Source organism: Tachypleus tridentatus, chromosome 7 (assembly GCF_004210375.1).
Source record: "Tachypleus tridentatus isolate NWPU-2018 chromosome 7, ASM421037v1, whole genome shotgun sequence".
NCBI classification, from domain to species: Eukaryota; Metazoa; Arthropoda; class Merostomata; order Xiphosura; family Limulidae; genus Tachypleus; species Tachypleus tridentatus.
The window spans coordinates 89,322,819-89,346,498 of NC_134831.1; the positions used below are offsets into that span (position 1 = coordinate 89,322,819).

At 35.0% G+C, this 23,680-nt stretch overlaps 2 protein-coding genes across 6 annotated transcripts in view; one reads left to right on the forward strand and one right to left on the reverse strand.

Moving 5' to 3' along the window:
• Nucleotides 1–2,809, reverse strand: part of LOC143256159 (uncharacterized) — a 258,843-nt gene extending 256,034 nt beyond the window's left edge. The window contains exon 1 of the mRNA XM_076512979.1: nt 2,348–2,809. Within this exon, the coding sequence (XP_076369094.1) occupies nt 2,348–2,386 (39 nt within the window). The 5' untranslated portion in view covers nt 2,387–2,809. The remainder of the gene's footprint in view (nt 1–2,347) is intronic.
• The window catches only part of LOC143256161 (protein spaetzle 5-like), a 44,527-nt gene that overhangs the window by 19,821 nt on the left and 1,026 nt on the right, over nt 1–23,680 (forward strand). For 2 of the 5 annotated variants that reach the window (XM_076512988.1, XM_076512987.1), the window contains exons 2-3: nt 13,922–14,153; nt 20,404–20,637. In XM_076512988.1, the coding sequence (XP_076369103.1) occupies nt 20,414–20,637 (224 nt within the window). In that variant the 5' untranslated portion in view covers nt 13,922–14,153; nt 20,404–20,413. Of the gene's footprint in view, nt 1–13,921; nt 14,180–20,403; nt 20,638–23,680 lie in introns of those variants that run through there. The other 3 variants (XM_076512984.1, XM_076512989.1, XM_076512986.1) reach the window with 2 other exon arrangements.

A 23,680-nucleotide genomic window follows, 5' to 3' on the forward strand; every position in this document is an offset into this window, starting at 1 on the left:
CAATGTTCTAATTTTATTGTTTTTATACACACACGTAGAGTAATACTCAGGCTTTACCAGTAAGACATATTTTTCTCCCATTAGACTATGGATCTTTGTTGTACTGGTTTAGATCAATGTTCTATTTTTATTGTTTTTATACACACACGTAGAGTAATACTCAGGCTTTACCAGTAAAGCACATTTTTCTCCCATTAGACTATGGATCTTTGAGAAAATGAAATCTATGTGTTAAGTGTATACATATCGGCAACAAAGTATATGTTTTCTTATAGTAAAGACACATCGGGCTATCTGCTGGCTATCACGAACGGAATAGAACCCCTGATTTTAGCGAATAGTTACCACTGTTCTATCGGGGGACCCAGCAACAAACAAAAAGGTTCAAATACATGGATATGTTCATGTATTTGGTACAGTAGGGATTGAATACTCCCATGTTTATGTACAGTGTTTCTCCACAGTATTCACTTACTAACAGTAACGTCACACTTTGGTGAAATACAAATAATTTAAACAATTATTCTAATTATATTGTTCTAATCAAAACTCTAACTTAATGTTATGCGATAATGTCAGCGAAATCTAGAAATAAAACCTGTACTAAATCTACCAGTTAGTTAAATACAACTGTACTAAATCTACCAGTTAGTTAAATACAACTGTACTAAATCTACCAGTTAGTTTAATACAACTGTACTAAATCTACCAGTTAGTTAAATACAACTGTACTAAATCTACCAGTTAGTTAAATACAACTGTACTAAATCTACCAGTTAGTTAAATACAACTGTACTAAGACTACCAGTTAGTTTAATACAACTGTACTAAGACTACCAGTTAGTTTAATACAACTGTACTAAGACTACCAGTTAGTTTAATACAACTGTACTAAGACTACCAGTTAGTTTAATACAACTGTACTAAGACTACCAGTTAGTTTAATACAACTGTACTGAGACTACCAGTTAGTTTAATACAACTGTACTGAGACTACCAGTTAGTTTAATACAACTGTACTGAGACTACCAGTTAGTTTAATACAACTGTACTGAGACTACCAGTTAGTTTAACACAACTGTACTGAGACTACCAGTTAGTTTAACACAACTGTACTAAGACTACCAGTTAGATGCTTAAAACCCTGAATATCGATCACGTCATGTTCTACATCTATGTCACGTGTCTTGTTCTTTACACATATATTTCACTTTTTTTTCATCATATACTCACTCACATTACCCATAATTCATTTTCAACCTTTATAATCCATTTCACACATTGACACTTTAACAAACGATTTGGGCCCAGCATGGCCAAGCGTGTTAAGGCGTGCGACTCGTAATCTGAGGGTCGCGGGTTCGCATCCTCTTCGCTCCAAACATGCTCGCCCTCCCAGCCGTGGGGGCGTTATAATGTTACGGTCAATCCCACTATTCGTTGGTAAAAAAGTAGCCCAAGAGTTGGCGGTGGGCGGTGATGACTAGCTGCCTTCCCTCTAGTCTTACACTGCTAAATTAAAGACGGCTAGCACAGATATCCCTCGAGTAGCTTTGTGCGAAATTCAAAAACAAACAAACAAACGATTTGTAAATTACATTACATCTTTCGATTTTATTACACTATTTATAATTCATCATTACGATATATTCAGCTATTTTGTACTTCTTTAAAGCAACCGTGCTATAGAGGAAATATGGACAGAGTCGAAGGGTGCCCTTGAAATGTAGAGATTTCACTCTTTGAAAACACTACGTCACTCTATATTGTACTCTCTACACCCGTCTACACTACGTCACTCTATATTGTACTCTCTACACCCGTCTACACTACGTCACTCTATATTGTACTCTCTACACCCGTCTACACTACGTCACTCTATATTGTACTCTCTACACCCGTCTACACTGCGTCACTCTATGTTGTACTCTCTACACCTGTCTGCACTACGTCACTTATTATTGTACTCTCTAGACCCGTCTACACTACGTCACTCTATATTGTACTCTCTACACCCGTCTACACTACGTCACTCTATATTGTACTCTCTACACCCGTCTACACTACGTCACGTATTATTGTACTCTCTACACCCGTCTACACTACGTCACTCTATATTGTACTCTCTACACCCGTCTACACTACGTCACTCTATATTGTACTCTCTACACCCGTCTACACTACGTCACTCTATATTGTACTCTCTACACCCGTCTACACAACATTACACCATAGTTATTAAGTCATACTTAATTATTTTTTGTGGATTACAATTATTTCAATGATTTCTTCATCTTACACTATGATATGTACTATGTCATACTTTACCACCGTTGCTATTACCAACCTGACAAGTTTTCCTTGAACTTCTGCCAAATGGTTTCATCACAAGCGAATTCAAACAATATTGTTGACTGCCCTTGGAGAAGATGTCACATTTGTCCTTATGGCTGAAACTGTTGGAAGAACGACTAAACTTCTTTCCTCATATTTGTGTTTATAAAAATCTATCTGGAACGCAGAGACTTACAAATGGATAAATCCAGACAGAAAATATAAACGGTTATTATCATTTTCCTTTACTTTTGTGACTGTGAGTGTCTTTGCATGTAAAAATCATGTTGTTTTACAGTAATGGCACACACTTCCTCTAAAGCGCGAGTTATTGTACTTACGTTTTTGTCTCGATACGCGCTACATTCAAAAACTTACAAAAAGGAACACTAGGATAATTCAGTTTGTTTTGAATTTCATTTTACATAAAAGTAATCGAGGACTATCTCGCTCAGTTGCCTCTTATTTAACAGTGATATACTAAGGGAATGCAGATAATAATCTTTTCCCACCGCCATCTCTTGGGCTATTATTTTACCAACAAATAGTTGGCTTGACCGTTTCGTTTTGATGCTTGTACATCTGAAACGGCGAATATGTTCGGTAAGTGATAGGTAATCGAACATTTACTGGTAAAATAGAACATACCATTCGGTTATTTGTGTAATGTTTGATAAAGTGATGAATGTTTTATGCATCTTAAAAGATGGCGTGGTCTAAGTTAAGGTTTAGCTTTGTTTTTCTTTCACGCAAAGCTACACGATGGCTATCTGCGCTATCCGTCCCTAGTTTATCAATGTAAGACTAGAGGGAAGGCAGCTAGTAATCACCACTAACTGCCAGCTGTGGGGCTATTTTTTACCAACGAATAGTACGACTGATCGTCACATTGTAACGCTCCCACGGTTGAAAAGGCGAATATGTTTGATGTGACATGGATTCGAATCCGCAACCCTCAGATTAAACACCTGGCCATGCCGGTCCCCTATGTTAAGGTACTTGTTATTTGTATTTATGGTGAAACGCTAAATGTATTTATTACCTTTCATCTATTGAACCAGTGACTAGAGAGAAGGCAGCATGGTGATGGTGTTTACTACACTGAGATGATGGTGTTTACTACACTGAGATGATGGTGTTTACCATGTTGTTGTGATGGTGTTTACCACACTGAGGTGATGGTGTTTACCATGTTGTGGTGATGGTGTTTACTACACTGAGGTGATGGTGTTTACCATGTTGTAGTGATGGTGTTTACCACACTGAGGTGATGGTGTTTACTACACTGTGGTGATGGTGTGTAACTTGGCTTGGAGACCGTAATCCCTGTGTTGTTTATCATGCTGTGGAAAAGCACATTTGGAAACCAAAACGAAATGGGTTTAAAATCGTGAATAATAATATCGAAATCGACTTCAAAACTGTGTGGCACAATGGGCTTACTATATTTGTTCTGTGTGACACAATAGGCCTATATATTTAAAAACGGCTGGTATGGATTGAGAATTTTTTTATGTAGAGGAGCGAACAATATTTCGACCTTCTTCTTCAGGTTCAAAAAGAAAGAAAGAGTTAACTGACCGATAGCTGACCACATGTTTGAAGGTGGTTGTGTAACTGAGTGTGGGAATGTAGAGGGCGTGCTTAGATGTTTGATTATATTTATTAGTATAGGTATAAAGGAGTGCCTTTGTATTGGTTTATTTTGGGCTTGAGTTGTTGTATAAGTAAGGCTTCTTTAATTTTGCGTTTGTTTATGTTTGTTTCTTTATTTAGTATTTGGGTGTTTTCTCTGGTTATGTTGTGTTTATTTGATTTGCAATGTTTGAAAACGTGTGAAGGTGACTTTTTATGTTCTTTGAATCTGGTTTCCATTTTCTACTTGTTTCTCCAATATAGAAGTCGTGGCAGTTATCACATTGTATTTTATAAATAATGTTGGTGTGGTGTTTGTCAGTGTAGTTTTTACATAGTATAGACCTCAGTCTTGTGCCTGGTTTTTGAATAAAATTGGTATTAACTGGAATGTCATATTTTGTGACTAGTTTTTGCCAAATGTTGGTTAATTTTCTGCTGATGTCAGGAATATATGGTATGTAGCAGTATATGGTTTCTTGATTTTTTGATTCGTGAGATATATTTACTTTTGTTGGTTGATTTTGCTTTCTGTCTAGGTGTGTGTGTGTATAATGTTTTCTACGGTTTGTGGAGGAAACTTATTGATGTTGGTGAAGTATTGTTTTATTTTGTCTAATTCATCGTTAATTTTATCTGGTGAGCATAGTTTTATGGCTGTGTTTATTTGGTTTCTTAGTATGTTAAGTTTTTGTTTTGTTTCACATGCTGAGTCCCAAGGAATGTATAGTCCAGTATGGGTGATATTTTGTTGAATTCCTGTTTTAAATTGTGTATCGGTTCTTGTAATTTTGAGGTTAAGAAATGATATTTCATGTGTTCACATGTGAAGTTAATGTTGGGATGTATAGAGTTAATGTGATTGAAAAAATTAAGTGTGTGTTCTGTAGATGTGAATCCCGCAATCGTGTCGTCTACATATCTGTACCAGTATAGTGGTGGATGTAATGCTGTGTTAACTGCTTGTGTTTCAACTTGTGTCATAAAAATACTGGCTAGAACTGGTGATACTGGGTTGCCCATGCTTAGGCCATGTTTGTATATAGTTGTGGTTGTTGAACATGAAGTTTGTCTTCATCGTGGTGAATTCCATGAGGGTTGCTAATTGGATGCTGGGAATGTCTATTGAAGAATGTAAACCAGCACAGAAGAATGTAAACCAGCACAGAAGAATGTAAACCAGCACAGAAGAATGTAAACCAGCACAGAAGAATGTAAACCGACACAGAAGAATGTAAACCGACACAGATGTTAGAAAAAAAAATTCAGTTTATTCTTATTTAGGAAGAGAAAATTTACGATTACTTTGAGGTTAACCGTTTTTTGTTTCTTTGTGGTTATGCGTAAAATTATCTCTCTTGTGCCCACCACTGGCATCGAAACCAGATTTTTAGCGTTATAACCTTTTAGACTTACCGCTGAGTCACTGGGACAGTTAATTTTAAATAAATATAAACCTTTGAACTCAGTCACTTTTGTATTACCATACTCGTTAATGGAAGTTTTCCATTAGTAAACCAAATTATATTATGTTGCTCATATTACTAGAGCCGGTAACTTATCTGTAAAAAGCAGTCTAGAATGCTATTAATGATTATAAAAAAAAGATTCGTGAATTTCAAAAGTGAGGTAATTTCTGTTTTCAAGTTCCTAACATGTGTATTTCAAAACTAAAATACTGATCAGCACAGACAAGCTGGGGCACCCGTTCCTTGGACAGAACTTATGTAAATTCATTATTAATGAAAGGTTATCTTATGACATGACAAGTTGCTTCTCTTTTCTGTAATGGTGACAAAAACATCCATACAAACAACAAAACGTAAAATGTAGAACCTTCATATATCTCAGCATGGACCCAACAAACTATCTTGTCGAAATTAGTAAAGTAAATACAAAAACGTCCATAGAAACAACAAAACATACAAACCAGAAAACGCAAACTTTAGACAGGAAAATGCTTTTGTAACTTGGCATACACCTAATGAACCTCCACATACATTTTGGTGAAGATTCATTCACACCTTGAGAAATTGTAAAATAGACATAGGACGAACACGACTGTTATATTTATATGGGCATAGGACAGACGCTACTGATATTTTAATATAGACATAGGGCACACACTACTGTTATATTTATATGGACATAGGACAGACACGACTGTTACATTTATCTGAACGTAGAACAGACACGACTGTTATATTTATATGGACATAGGGCACACACTACTGTTATATTTATATGGACATAGGGCACACACTACTGTTATATTTATATGGACATAGGGCACACACTACTGTTATATTTATATGGACATAGGACAGACACTACTGTTACATTTATCTGAGCATAGAACAGACACTACTGTTACATTTATCTGAGCATAGAACAGACACGACTGTTATATTTATATGGACATAAAACACACACTACTGTTACATTTATCTGAACGTAGAGCACACACTACTGTTATATTTATATGGACATAGGACAGACACTACTGTTATATTTATATGGACATAGGACAGACACTACTGTTACATTTATCTGAACGTAGAACAGACACGACTGTTATATTTATTTGAACATAGGGCACACACTACTGTTATATTTATATGGACAACTGTTATATTTATATGGACATAGGGCAGACACTACTGTTACATTTATCTGAACGTAGAACAGACACGACTGTTATATTTATATGGACATAGGGCACACACTACTGTTATATTTATATGGACATAGGACAGACACTACTGTTACATTTATCTGAACGTAGAACAGACACGACTGTTATATTTATTTGAACATAGGGCACACACTACTGTTATATTTATATGGACAACTGTTATATTTATATGGACATAAGACAGACACTACTGTTACATTTATCTGAACGTAGAACAGACACGACTGTTATATTTATATGAACAACTGTTATATTTATATGGACATAGGACACACACTACTGTTATATTTATATGAACAACTGTTATATTTATATGGACATAGGGCAGACACTACTGTTACATTTATCTGAACGTAGAACAGACACGACTGTTATATTTATATGGGCATAGGGCACACACTACTGTTATATTTATATGAACAACTGTTATATTTATATGAACAACTGTTATATTTATATGGACATAGGACACACACTACTGTTATATTTATATGGACATAGGACAGACACTACTGTTACATTTATCTGAGCGTAGAACAGACACGACTGTTATATTTATATGGACATAGGGCACACACTACTGTTATATTTATATGAACATAGGACATATACCACTGTTACATTTATCTGAACGTAGGACAGACACGACTGTTATCTTTACGTACATACGGGACATAGGATAAACACTAATGTTATATTTATACGGACATTGGACAGGCACTACTTTTATATTTATATTGACAAAGGACAAACACGACTGTTATATTGATATGGGCATACAACAGACACCTCTGTTATATTTATATGGACATAGGACACACACTACTGTTATATTTATATGAACAACTGTTATATTTATATGGACATAGGGCAGACACTACTGTTACATTTATCTGAACGTAGAACAGACACGACTGTTATATTTATATGGACATAGGGCACACACTACTGTTATATTTATATGGACATAGGACAGACACTACTGTTACATTTATCTGAACGTAGAACAGACACGACTGTTATATTTATATGAACAACTGTTATATTTATATGGACATAGGACACACACTACTGTTATATTTATATGAACAACTGTTATATTTATATGGACATAGGGCAGACACTACTGTTACATTTATCTGAACGTAGAACAGACACGACTGTTATATTTATATGGACATAGGGCACACACTACTGTTATATTTATATGGGCATAGGGCACACACTACTGTTATATTTATATGGGCATAGGGCACACACTACTGTTATATTTATATGGACATAGGACATATACCACTGTTACATTTATCTGAACGTAGGACAGACACGACTGTTACATTTATCTGAACGTAGGACAGACACGACTGTTATCTTTACGTACATACGGGACATAGGATAAACACTAATGTTATATTTATACGGACATTGGACAGGCACTACTTTTATATTTATATTGACAAAGGACAAACACGACTGTTATATTGATATGGGCATACAACAGACACCACTGTTATATTTATACACATAGGAAAGTAGGACAGACACGACTGCCATGTTTAAATGGACATGGGACAAACACGACTGTTATATTCATCTGGACATAAGACAGACTATACTGTTATATCTATATGCACATTTGACAGACTATACTGTTATATCTATATGCACATTTGACAGACACTACTGATGTTTTGATATGGACATGGGAGAGACACTACTTCTATAATTATATACATATGGACATGGGACGGACACGACTGTTATATTTATATAGATATAATTTTAAGGGTTCTAAATTTAGAACTTCTATAGACAGCCATTTATATATTTAAATTTTTGTATAACTTTCATCTACCTAACATTTAGTAACTATACAAATGACGGGTTCAATAAATACAAACGCATGTATTTCAACCATATCCACGGTTTGGAACATAATTATCAGTGTAGAATATTTTGTTTTATTATACAAAGAGGTTATTTATTTACTATTATGACAAATCACGTTGTTTACCTTAACAACGACTGATATTGACTGTTGATTCAGTAAATACTTAATTCATCAGGCAGTCCCTAAAAACTCACCAGTAAACCGGTAATTGTGTTGTCTTAACTACTTTGTTCACTTTTAGTAGCCGTATATATTATCTGACCTCGAAGAAATGTACTGGTATGTTGGTACGTGTATTAATGACGTTTTAACCACCATCATTGTCACCATCATATTCCTTGTGATGATGAAACCTTAGTCTGACGTTTACAGCTAGTGGTAGTAAACATTGACACACAACATACTATATAGTGTCAGTCCGTAGCTACAAAGTTAGTGTTAGTAAACACTGACACACAACATACTGTACAGTGTCAGTCTGTAGCTACACAGTTAGGGTTAGTAAACACTGACACATAACATACTGTACAGTGTCAGTCTGTAGCTACACAGTTAGGGTTAGTAAACACTGACACATAACATACTGTACAGTGTCAGTCTGTAGTTACACAGTTAGTGTTAGTAAACATTGACACACAACATACTGTACAGCGTCAGTCTGTAGTTACACAGTTAGTGTTAGTAAACATTGACACACAACATACTGTACAGCGTCAGTCTGTAGCTACACAGTTAGTGTGAGTAAACACTTAGCTAATATCAAATTGAGGTTATATTAAAATATCTAAAATAGATTCTGTATTGATAAATTGACACCATCGAAAGATCAGTTGCAATCTAACTTGGATATTACAGTAAATAGAAAATCACTTACATCATAGTTAAAGGAAAATTAATAACCAACATACACATAGAATATAAATAAAAAAGTCGAGAAAGTTTATAAATGAAACACTTAAACTGTTTGTTATTAGAGCACGGTAATAGAGTCTTTAGCCGACTTAACTGTATGTCTCTGGTTAAGATCTACGTTGGCCTGTTTCCTTCTATCGGATCAGTTTTAAACCTTCACAAACTTGTCACTTACGTAATATATTAAGAAGTATATTTAATTTTTTATTTTTATTTAGAAGTTATAAAGTCGAGAACAAGATATAAATGTGACTGAAGGACAATTAACTGTACATAACTGATAACATATGGCGTGGTTAACTTTAATTAGACATACACACACATGATGTTTATACAAAGACGTTGAGTACGTTATGGTGAAGCGATTTTGGAGACACACCACGTAGCTATAGTCCATTTTCGTACTTTTGTTTATGATAATGTTGACAATTTATATCTATAAAATGGCCTTGTAGTACAGGTTTTATAACGAAAGATTCCTTGGTAAGATTGTTACGTTTAATGTACACGCCTCCTTCCTGCAGACTCTCCATAAACCTAACAATGTATTAAAACGACAGTTTTCCACTGCCCGTTTTCATAGTCTTAGAGTATAGACATCCAAAGGCATTGTGTGCGTAGATATGACTGCTATATATTCATATGCACTAGCAAGAATATCCGTTTTATTTTTAAGATCTTATATATGTCAGGGTTGAATAAATGAGTCGTAGAAGCTGCTTTCATACATGTGATATGTGTCCCTTTTCGAGACACATCGTCCTTCTTTATTATGTCGCATGCCGTTTACCGAAACACATGAATAAGTCTTACAACTGGATTTTGTGTTCGTGGACTTTAACCTGTTACAAATCGCCACAATTTGCTTGCCATGCTTTTCACACGACTTTTGGCAGGTCTCTCTACTTGATGGTCCTGGTTCTCCAAGATGATTAATATTCTTTTACTTCCGATATCATTAAGTACATTGGACACCCACATGTTTTAAAATCTAAATCCACGATATGGACTCACCTTTTAGCCAGAACGTGTAAATGTGTTACGTCCAAAAGGGCTGCCACATATCCTTCCCAAAATCGATGAATTTTCAGTAACAATGTGTTATAAACTATGTAAAGATTTAGTTTTCATACATCCATTCTACAGTGATTTTGTAATAGCCGATATTTTCGTGTGACTTGCTAATTTGCATATTCAAAATTCTTTTTGAAAATCACCTAGGCCTAATCCGACCTATTATGGCGAATATAGACATCAAGTTTTAAGCAACAAAAGTAGAATCGTTTCTGTAAATATTACAATACATAATTAACAATAAATCAGATAAATGAGCGAGTGTGGGTTTTCTCACAGCAAAGCCACATTGGGCTACCTACTGAATCTACTGAGGGGAATCGATCTCTGATTTTTAGCGTTGTAAATCCATAGAGTTAGTGATGTACCAGCGAGAGACAGATAAATAAAATATCTTTATATATCACATTGAGACTCAGATGGTAGTTTGATTTGAATCCCCTGTATTTCTTTTGATGTGAGGAGAAATTGTATTTGAAGTAAATTGTCTTTAAGCTAATTGTTCTAATTAATTCAAGTTATTTGTTCATATATCTTATTGAATAAGGTATTAAATGCTCTCCTATTCTCGTATTGTAAAACTAGGGTAAACTGAATTAAACTCTCAGAAAACTTTCAACTTTTGCTGAACTTGGTTGTTACTTAAAGTTAATCAGAGGTTTTACTATATCAACATTTTAAGACTGCTTTGTTAGACAAAAGAAATGACAGAGTTGTCACCTTATTTTTCTCGCATTTTACGTTTGGTAACAATAAGAGACAGTGACAAACAAACATACATGTCTGGGGCTTCAGTACAACAAACACGTCCAGGAGATTTCTCAAAAATCTGTGTCTGATATGAAGTTTCAAGTTTTATTTGCTGTTTTGCTAGAACGTACAGTGATTAATCTAGTATTCGTATTGAACGTTGCGCAACCGTTAATTTTACAGAGAGTATGGAGTGTCGCTCGTAAGACGTAGGATATTTCCTGGTTTCTTTTAAAGTATTACTTGATGAAATAATTTTTTCCGGGATTGTTCTGGAGCGTTACTCGTAGAATGAAGAAATTTACTTGTGGTTTCTTCGTTCAGTTTAGTGTTATAAATGTGTAATGTAGTGTTATAAGTGTGTAATGTAGTGTTATAAGTGTGTAATGTAGTGTTATAAGTGTGTAATGTAGTGTTATAAGTGTGTAATGTAGTGTTATAAGTGTGTAATGTAGTGTTATAAATGTGTAATATTCCGTGTTCTGAGTTTGAAACATGGATAAAAGTTATGAAAAAATACATAAGGGTGTGCTGTCACACGACGATTCTATATACATAAAGCAGAAATGTAAGATGGGTGTCCTCACAAGGGAATTACTAATGTAGTTTATGTGGAAAGGCCATTGTCTCTCTGTATTTTCGTTTTCACAGCAACCTCCGCATGCACTCTTAAACTCCTCCGCTGAAGTGTCATATGTGATGCCACATTTCTGACATCTACCAATAGACAATGAGAATTTTAGAGTGGCATAGTGACATATATGATATTAGAAAAATATGTAAGTTCACGAAAAAATGATGAAATGAAGAAAAAGCGTTTTCCAAAGCACTCGAGTTACAGGGTTGTATTAGTATCTACAGTGATATACACTGCTGGCCAAAATCTTTAGGCCAATGAGCATAAAGAAAAAATATGCATTTTGCGTTGTTAGACTGAACCACTTATTTGAGTAGAGCTTCGAAAGATGAAAATAAGAAAAGGGAAAATAAAAATAAAAAACCTTTTAGCATTTAATAGGAAAATGTGAACACTATGGAAGTAGCCTAAATACTAGCTGATCAAAAGTTTAATACCATACCAAAAGAAAGTCCTAAACAGGGTAGGAAATATCCAACAAGAGGTCTCAGTAGTGAGTTGCACGGCCTTCATTGCGAATAAGTTCAAACATTCGCTTTAGCATGGTCGACATAAGCGTAATAAGAAGACTGGCTGGAATGTTATTCCAAGTGGTGAAGATGGCTTCACGAAGATTATGCACTGTTTGGAATTGACGTCCATTTCTATAGACTTCCCTTTCCATCCACCCCCAAACATTTTCAATGAAGTTCAGTTCAGGCAAACACACTGAATGGTCCAAAAGAATCACGTTACTTGCCATGAAAAAGTCCTTTGTTCTGCGGGTATTGTGAATTGCAGCGTTGTCCTGCTGAAAGATCCAGTCATTTCCACACAAGCGAGGGCCTTCAGTCAATAAGGATGCTTTCTTCAACATGCCAACGTAGCCAGCTACTGTTTGCCGCTCCTGTATAATCTGAAGCTCCATTGTTCCATAGAAGGAGAAGGCACCTCAGATCATGATGGAACCTTCTCCACTGTGTCGTGTAGAAAATGTCTCCGATGGGATATCCTTAGCGTGCCAGTGACGTTGGAAGCCATCTGGACCATCCAGGTTAAATGTTTTCTCATCAGAGAACAAAACCTTCTTCCACTTTTCTATTTCCCATATTTGGTGCTTCTCAGCAAAGTTTCACTGAGCTGTTTCGTGGTGTGGAAGGAGGCATGGCCTTTGAAGACGTTTACGGTTTTTAAAGCTATTCTGCGTCCGTAAGGGCCTTAATCTGGTTCGACGATCGGCTGGTATCTTGCTGGACAACCCGTCGAATCCTCCTGCTCAACGCCGGCGAAATTCTCTTGAGCCGACCGCTTGAAATTCTCGTTCCATGTCCCTCAGGGTCTTTTAAGAAATTTGCAACAGCAGTTTTACTACGCCCAATCTCACCAGCGATGGCACGTTGAGAGAAGCCTTGCTTTTGCAGCTCGACAATTCTGCCACGTTCAGACTCTGTCAACTTTTTAGCCTTTGCCATGTTTTTACCCAATGTAACACAGGAGATGTCAGTGGGAGATGTAGGCAACGCTAATGCTTGAACACAAATGATTAAATTTCGTTACGTGTTTACCGATTAACGCTTCGTTTCAGTATGGTCTTAAACTTTTGACAACTGATATTTAGACTAATTTCATAGTGTTCACATTTTCCCTATTAAATGCTCAAAAAGGTTTTTATTTTTATTTTCCATTTTCTTATTTCCATCTTTCGAAGCTCTACTCAAATAAGTGGTTAAGTCTCACAACGCAAAATGCATATTTTTTTCTTTATGTTCATTGGCCTTAAGATTTTGACCAGCAGTATATAAGTTAATGATCGGATGTGTCGCCCATAAACCACTACCTGTTGTTCCTCTATATCCCCCTTTCAGGCACACATTAGGCAGTGGTACATTACATCATTGAAAAGTTATTACTTTCTAAGAAACGTGAATTTTCGTCTGTAATTTATTACTTATAATACATAAGTATAACCCTGCATTTGTTTACTCTTTTTACCAATAACAATCTTTATTTTCAGGTATTTACGAGCTATTGTGTAGGGACAAGTGTAAGTTTGCAGCCTACTGATCGCCGTCTGTCTACTTCCCAAAAAGCAGAAGTGTCGGCTCCAAATAACTCTTCAGATGACATCGTGCTTTTCCCTGTAGAAAACACAGGCCTTTGGCACCATCTATTGATAAATCTGGAAAACCTTATTGTGCGTTAAATAACAGTTTAGCATTCTGTGAGGATGTACCTGATTATCCCACGTAATCTCCATTTTAATGATTCACGAGTAATTGTTTTTAACTGGTTAACGTAGAAAACTATACTAATGTGTCAAATCATTGTTGTTAAAATGCTTTGTAAAAATGGTTTAATATTTTGTTAAACATTTAGTTTTCCTCTACACATAAACTACAAGTTTAAGTGATGAAAAACAGAGCGATGTCTTAAGCCTTAAAATTCGTATTTCGAATAGGAGTTCACGTAAGTCAGCGTTAATTAGTACTTTCAACTGCTAACTTACTAGGCTTAGCTAAGTTTTGAATTTGTTCATTCTAATGCTAGTTACATGAATCTCAATGAACAAAAAGAGAAAAAAGCATTGCTAAGATTCTAACCCTTCTTTTACAAAACATGGATAATTCGCAATAAGATTTTTCTCTTCGACCAAGGTGAATTTTGAGATAATTAATAAGTTCACAAAGTAGCTCATTTTATATTCAATAGGTGGCAGCATATATCAGGAACATTTTATTTAATGGATAAAATGTTTGGTCTCAAGCACAAAGCTGGCTGACTGTCTATGCTGTTCTTCCTGCCACTGGTATCGAAACTAGGTTTTTTAGCAGGGTGAAATCGCAGATATACCGCTGTGACACTGAGAGGGGGCGACAACGTGTGAGAGGGAAATGTTGTTTTCCTTGTATATAAATTTTTATAAGGCTAATTTTTCTTACCTCCTACTATTGGCAACACTCAAACGTTTATTGTTGTGATGATGAAAATAGAAACAATCACACGTGTGTTGTTATAATGGTCAAACTGATGCACATTGTTTTAATTTTCATACCTTTAGCAATGTGCATTATAATGTTGTTAATCAGTATTAACAATCACACGTGTGTTGTTATAATGGTCAGAAGCAGTGACAATAAAACATAACATGGTTAAAATTAATAAATTTTCAATACAATTTAAACGTGGGTTTATTAACCTAAAAAAATACCGAATCATTTAAAACCAATTCAGAAACTTTATTGTGAAAGTTAGTTTGAAAATTCTGTCTAAAGATTAGGCATTTATGGTTCGAATTTCGCGTAAAGCTACAAGAAGGTTATCTGTGCTAACCGTCCCTAATTTAGCAGTTTAATGCTAGAGGGAAGGCAGCTAGTCATCACCACCAACTCTTGAGCTACTCTTTTCCAACGAATAGTGGAATTGACTATTACATTATAACGCCCCGACAGCTAAAAGGGATTCGAACCCTCAGATTACGAGTCGAGTGCTTTATCCACCAAGCCATACCAGGCCGGTTTATTACGAAACGCTGCACCCATGTTAGTCAGTGAACACTTATATAACACTGCACCCATGTTAGTAACTGAACTCTTATATAATACTGCACTCATGTTAGTTAGTGAACACTTATATAACACTGCGCCCATGTTAGATAGTGAACACTTATATAACACTGCGCCCATGTTAGTTGGTAAACACTTATATAATACTGCACCCATGTTAGTTAGTGAACACTTATATAACACTGCGCCCATGTTAGTTAGTGAACACTTATATAACACTGCGCCCATGTTAGTTAGTGAACACTTATATAACACTTCGCCCATGTTAGTTAGTGAACACTTATATAACACTGCACCCATGTTAGTTGGTAAACACTTATATAATACTGCACCCATGTTAGTTGGTAAACACTTATATAATACTGCACCCATGTTAGTTGGTAAACACTTATATAATACTGCACCCATGTTAGTCAGTGAACACTTATATAATACTGCACCCATGTTAGTCAGTGAACACTTATATAACACTGCGCCCATGTTAGTTAGTGAACACTTATATAATACTGCGCCCATGTCAGTGAACACTTATATAACACTGCACCCATGTTAGTCAGTGAACACTTATATAACACTGCGCCCATGTCAGTGAACACTTATATAATACTGCACCCACATTAGTCAGTGAACACTTATATAACACTGCACCCATGTTAGTTAGAGAACACTTATATTTCATTTTGGTACTTCGTAGCGCTGGTTTGTTTTCATAGTATTGTAACAAGTAATGTGTTATATCTTAAAATGATCTTCTAAGATAGTCAGCCTCGTACTTAATTATGGCAATTATCGACTCAGTTTTTGTTTTGTTTCCATTTTCTGACAATATATTAATACAAAACGTTTTATTATTGTCATTTTAAAAGCACCGAAATAAATGTAATGAAAGTTAAACACTTTAATATATATATTCAACATTTAGACTGATAGTAAAACAAATAATAGTTAAATAAGCTTGCATCATTTTAAGTACGAGTGGAGAATTGAAAAATCTATTGTGAGAGGCTAAAGACAGCTTTCACTTACTAACGTTCATTTTAGGTCTTAAAAACAAACTAGAAACAATCAGACATATATTGTTGTGCTGACGGAATTAGAAACAATCTGACGTATATTGTTATAGTGATGGAACTAGAAGAAATCAGACATACTTCTTATAGTGATAAAACTAGAAACAATCTGACGTATATTGTTATAGTGATGGAACTAGAAGAAATCAGACATACTTCTTATAGTGATAAAACTAGAAACAATCTGACGTATATTGTTATAGTGATGGAACTAGAAGAAATCAGACATACTTCTTATAGTGATAAAACTAGAAACAATCAGACGTATATTGTCATGGTGATGAAACTAGAAACAGTTAAACGTATATTGTTGTGGTGATGGAACTAGAAACAATCAGACGTGTGTTGTTATAGTGATGGAACTATAAACAATCAGACGTGTGTTGTTATAGTGATGGAACTATAAACAATCAGACGTGTGTTGTTATAGTGATGGAACTAGAAACAATCAGACGTGTGTTGTTATAGTGATGGAACTAGAAACAATCAGACGTGTGTTGTTATAGTGATGGAACTATAAACAATCAGACGTGTGTTGTTATAGTGATGGAACTATAAACAATCAGACGTGTGTTGTTATAGTGATGGAACTATAAACAATCAGACGTGTGTTGTTATAGTGATGGAACTATAAACAATCAGACGTGTTTGTTATAGTGATGGAACTATAAACAATCAGACGTGTGTTGTTATAGTGATGGAACTATAAACAATCAGACGTGTGTTGTTATAATGATGGAACTATAAACAATCAGACGTATGTTGTTATAATGATGGTACTATAAACAATCAAGCGTATATTGTTATAATGATGGAACTAGAAACAATCAGACGTATATTGTTGTGGTGGTCGAAATAGAAACAAATGGATATATGTTGTTATAACGATGGAACTATAAACAAACAGACGTGTGTTGTTATAGTGATGGAACTAGAAACAAACAGACGTATATTGTTGTGGTGATGGAACTAGAAACAATCAGACGTGTGTTGTTGTGGTGATGGAACTAGAAACAATCAGACGTGTGTTGTTATAGTGATGGAACTATAAACAATCAGACGTGTGTTGTTATAGTGATGGAACTATAAACAATCAGACGTGTGTTGTTATAGTGATGGAACTATAAACAATCAGACGTGTGTTGTTATAGTGATGGAACTATAAACAATCAGACGTGTGTTGTTATAGTGATGGAACTATAAACAATCAGACGTGTGTTGTTATAGTGATGGAACTATAAACAATCAGACGTGTGTTGTTATAATGATGGTACTATAAACAATCAAGCGTATATTGTTATAATGATGGAACTAGAAACAAATGGATATATGTTGTTATAACGATGGAACTATAAACAAACAGACGTATATTGTTGTGGTGATGAAAATAGCAACAATGAGACGTGTGTTGTTATAGTGATGGAACTAGAAACAATCAGACATGTGTTGTTATAGTGATGGAACTAGAAACAATCAGACGTATGTTGTTATAATGATGAAACTATAAACAATCAGACGTGTATTGTTATAATGATGGAACTATAAACAATCAGATGTGTGTTGTTATAATGATGGAACTATAAACAATCAGATGTGTGTTGTTGTAGTGATGGAACTATAAACAATCAGACGTATACTGTTGTGGTGATGGAAATAGCAATAATCAGACATATGTTGTTATAATGATGGAACTAGAAACAATCAGACGTATATTGTTATAGTGATGAAACTAGAAACAATCAGACGTATATTGTCATAGTGATGAAACTAGAAACAATCAGACGTATATTGTCATAGTGATGAAACTAGAAACAATAAGACGTATATTGTTATAGTGATGAAACTAGAAACAATAAGACGTATATTGTTATAGTGATGAAACTAGAAACAATCAGACGTATATTGTCATAGTGATGAAACTAGAAACAGTCAAACGTATATTGTTGTGGTGATGGAAATAGCAACAATCAGACGTATGTTGTTATAATGATGGAACTAGAAACAATCAGACGTATATTGTTATAGTGATGAAACTAGAACAATCAGACGTATGTTGATATAGTGATGAAACTAGAACAATCAGACGTATGTTGATATAGTGATGAAACTAGAAACAATCAGACGTATGTTGATATAGTGATGAAACTAGAAACAATCAGACGTATATTGTTATAGTGGTGAAACTAGAAACAATCAGACGTATATTGTTATAGTGGTGAAACTAGAAACAATCAGACGTATATTGTTATAGTGATGAAACTAGAAACACTGAAAGAACGTTTTACAAGAATTTATTTTAGTTTTATTTTACAAAAATATAAAAAATACAAGTGCTGTTTAGTTTCGAATGCTTTGCTTCGTCTTTTCCAACAAATAGACTTTTGAATGCATTTCAACAGGGGTGGGAGAGAACGTGACAAGAAGGGTCACACTCGACTATTTTGTTTGCTGTTTATTTCGATGCATATTATGGAAATTCGTGTGATGATATGACACATATATTTATGTGAATATGTGTGTTTAATGTGCTTCCATCCTTTCCCTCATCAGTAGCAGTCAAGTTGAACTTCCTTCGCACAGCCCTGAGTTTAGCAGAGGTATTTAATCAATTTGGAATATTTTGAATTTCATGGTTTGAACTGTGTGATCTGTCTTTGTTATGTCCCTGGTAATATGGTAAAGAAGTTGATTGTCTATTAAATTCTGTCTGAGAACAAGTGAGAAGTTTGCACTTATTGTCCTATAACTTATCGTAGTTATAGGTTCTTGTATGTTGTCACTCACAATTGTAGTAAAGAGTGATTAATTACGCTGGCAGCCGACAGTCACGTGCAAACTGATGGTCAGAAATTCATCATTCGTAATAATTCTGACTTGCCTCGCTCTAGTGTTAAGTGGTGAAACTATTGATTGTTTCTGAATTCCTAAGGTTATTCCTCGAGGATTATCTGCGATGGCCGTCTCTAATTTTGAAGTGATGGGCAAGAAGAAAGACTGCTATTCAGCACCACCCACTGCCAACTCTTGGGTTACTTTTTACTAACAAACGGCAAGATTGAACATCACATCATATCTTACGGGTGAAAGGACAAGAATGTTCGGTGACGGGGATTCGAACCCACGACCCTGCCCATCAGGCTTAATGAAATGTGTGAAAGAATTAATTGATGTCGTTGTAACATATCGTTATTTATAACAAGTTAAGATAATAATTTGTTAAGCCTGAGTTTAGGCCTAATATGCATTTTCAGGTTTTATTTTATTTTTCCTTATGTTATTTAGTTTGTAAGTTTAAGTCGAAAAGAACTAGCGAGATCCAGCTTTACTCTCAAACCCAGTGGTTAGTCTTCTACTTAAAACTGGCCTTGAAAACTCTAACTGTATATTATCCATTTTTAAAATTTATAAATTCAACAGCAAATATAACAAATGTGAATATAAAAACATATACTGTTTAGACTCTTACATAATTCGAAATGACCACCTCTTATAAATCAATTATCATATTATTACCGTTTATTATTGTTGTGGTCTATAAGGTGATGAGTGAGTACGTTATACTAAGACAGCCTTACATAACGTAACAAACAGCCTTTACTGACAAGAGATACTCAGATCATAAAGAAGTTGTAAATAAAGCGTGCAGGGTAGATGGGTGTGCATTAGACATTACAACTTTACAACTAAACCATTTATAGTGCAAACTACACTGCATAGTTATTGTGCAGGTGCACAAAGGCAGGACATGGTGAGGCTGTGATATAGTTTTAATTTAGGGTACAAAACATCACTGAGCTTAACAAGTATAAGTGAATTTAATTAAAATCTACTTGGAACTAAGTTCATTATGGAACTCGTTACAGAAACGAAATAATGGAAGCGCTAAGTAAACTGTCTGGGGACGCCTTGGATATAGTCTTCTCTGTGGGAATAAAAGGAAAAACTCCGCTTACTACAGAAGATTTGACAGAGGAAGCAATCTGCTCGGCTGAAACTAAAACGTTCAAACCAAAAGCGGGGAAAACGCTTTCAGAGGACTGGGTTTACGTCGTGAACAACATTCGTTACGAACAGTTGGTGACAGCTGAAATATGTCGGTAAGGTTAAAGGTGTCAACTGAAAACTTGTATTTACTATTGGAGTTAAAACAGTATATTATAAATACTCGATAAAATTGATAACACTAAAAAGGCTCGGGGTTTTTCTCGCTCGAGCTAGATGATATGTACATATTCTTTCAGTGCAAAACTACGTGTATCCTATCTATGAAAGCATATTTACTAACAGTTACTGTTAACTTACTTGTATTACTTACCTACATTTATCTAATAAATATAATTTATAATATGTCTATGACAGTATTAAACCAAACGTAGAACAGATATTTTGGAGAAGCAAAACGGAAGATGATACAGATTTCGGAGAAAAAAAAATCAACAGAATTTGATTGGAATTTGGACGTAGTAAATTAAAATCTTGTATAAATTTCGATATATAAAATTGAAGTACGATATAGATTTGGATGTATCAGAGTAGAGTGTGTTACAGGTTTGGATGTATCAAAGTAGAGTGTGTTACAGGTTTGGATGTATCAAAGTAGAGTGTGTTACAGGTTTGGATGTATCAAAGTAGAGTGTGTTACAGGTTTGGATGTATCAAAGTAGAGTGTGTTACAGGTTTGGATGTATCAAAGTAGAGTGTGTTACAGGTTTGGATGTATCAAAGTAGAGTGTGTTACAGGTTTGGATGTATCAAAGTAGAGTGTGTTACAGGTTTGGATGTATCAAAGTAGAGTGTGTTACAGGTTTGGATGCATCAAAGTAGAGTGTGTTACAGGTTTGGATGCATCAAAGTAGAGTGTGTTACAGGTTTGGATGCATCAAAGTAGAGTGTGTTACAGGTTTGGATGCATCAAAGTAGAGTGTGTTACAGGTTTGGATGCATCAAAGTAGAGTGTGTTACAGGTTTGGATGCATCAAAGTAGAGAGTGTTACAGGTTTGGATGCATCAAAGTAGAGTGTGTTACAGGTTTGGATGCATCAAAGTAGAGTGTGTTACAGGTTTGGATGCATCAAAGTAGAGTGTGTTACAGGTTTGGATGCATCAGAGTAGAGTGTGTTACAGGTTTGGATGCATCAGAGTAGAGTGTGTTACAGGTTTGGATGCATCAGAGTAGAGTGTGTTACAGGTTTGGATGCATCAGAGTAGAGTGTGTTACAGGTTTGGATGCATCAGAGTAGAGTGTGTTACAGGTTTGGATGCATCAGAGTAGAGTGTGTTACAGGTTTGGGTGCATCAAAGTAGAGTGTGTTACAGGTTTGGATGCATCAGAGTAGAGTGTGTTACAGGTTTGGATGCATCAGAGTAGAGTGTGTTACAGGTTTGGATGCATCAAAGTAGAGTGTGTTACAGGTTTGGATGCATCAGAGTAGAGTGTGTTACAGGTTTGGATGCATCAGAGTAGAGTGTGTTACAGGTTTGGATGCATCAGAGTAGAGTGTGTTACAGGTTTGGATGCATCAGAGTAGAGTGTGTTACAGGTTTGGATGCATCAGAGTAGAGTGTGTTACAGGTTTGGATGTATCAGAGTAGAGTGTGTTACAGGTTTGGATGTATCAGAGTAGAGTGTGTTACAGGTTTGGATGTATCAGAGTAGAGTGTGTTACTGATTTGGAGGTATCGAAGTAGAGTGTGTTACTGATTTGGAGGTATCGAAGTAGAGTGTGTTACTGATTTGGAGGTATCGAAGTAGAGTGTGTTACTGATTTGGAGGTATCGAAGTAGAGTGTGTCACAGATTCGGATATATAAAATTAAAAAGTAGTAGAGATCTCGATGTATCAGAGTAGAGTCTAGTATTGACTTGCATATGTAAAATTACAGTGTGGAAGAGATTCGGATGTACCAAAGCAGAGTGTGGTAATTATATTTGGATGTGTCAAAGTAGAGTGTGGTAATTATATTTGGATGTGTCAAAGTAGAGTGTGGTAATTATATTTGGATGTGTCAAAGTAGAGTGTGTTACAGATTCGGATGTAACAAAATAGAATCAACACAAATACATATCAAGTGTTTCAGTTAAATTAAAGTATGTCCTTTACCAACTGGTTCAGTAGATGTCCAACATTTTCCAATATGAGTGTTTTATTTTGACTAAAGTTTGTTCTTCACCTACTTGTAAAGTTGATATCCAATTTTGTCAAACCTAATTGTTTTATTTTCACCAAAGTTTCTTTCTCCAGCTGGTACGGTTGATATCCAACATTGTCAAATATAAATGTTTTTTTTTAATAAAGTTTCTTTCTCCCACTGGTACGGTTGATATCCAACATTGTCAAATATAAATGTTTTTTTTTAATAAAGTTTCTTTCTCCTACTGGTACGGTTGATATCCAACATTGTCAAATATAAATGTTTTTTTTTAATAAAGTTTCTTTCTCCTACTGGTACGGTTGATATACAACATTGTCAAATCTAAATGTTTTATTTTGACTAAAGTTTCTTTCTCCTACTGGTACGGTTGATATACAACATTGTCAAATCTAAATGTTTTATTTTGACTAAAGTTTCTTTCTCCTACTGGTACAGTTGATATCCAACATTGTCACACCTAAATGTTTTATTTTGACTAAAGTTTCTTTCTTTTACTGGTACATTGTATCAACATTGTAAATGTTTTTTATTTTGACTAAAGTTTCTTTCTTTTACTGGTACAGTAGATATCTAACATTGTCAAACCTAAATGTTTTATTTTGACTAAAGTTTCTTTCTTTTACTGGTACAGTAGATATCTAACATTGTCAAACCTAAATGTTTTATTCTGACTAAAGTTTCTTTCTCCTACTGGTACAGTAGATATCCAACATTGTCAAACCTAAATGTTTTATTCTGACTAAAGTTTCTTTCTCCTACTGGTACAGTTGATATCCAACATTGTCAAACCTAAATGTTTTATTCTGACTAAAGTTTCTTTCTCCTACTGGTACAGTTGATATCCAACATTGTCAAACCTAAATGTTTTATTCTGACTAAAGTTTCTTTCTCCTACTGGTACAGATGATATTCAATTTTGTCAAACCTAAATGTTTTATTCTGACTAAAGTTTCTTTCTCCTACTGGTACAGATGATATTCAATTTTGT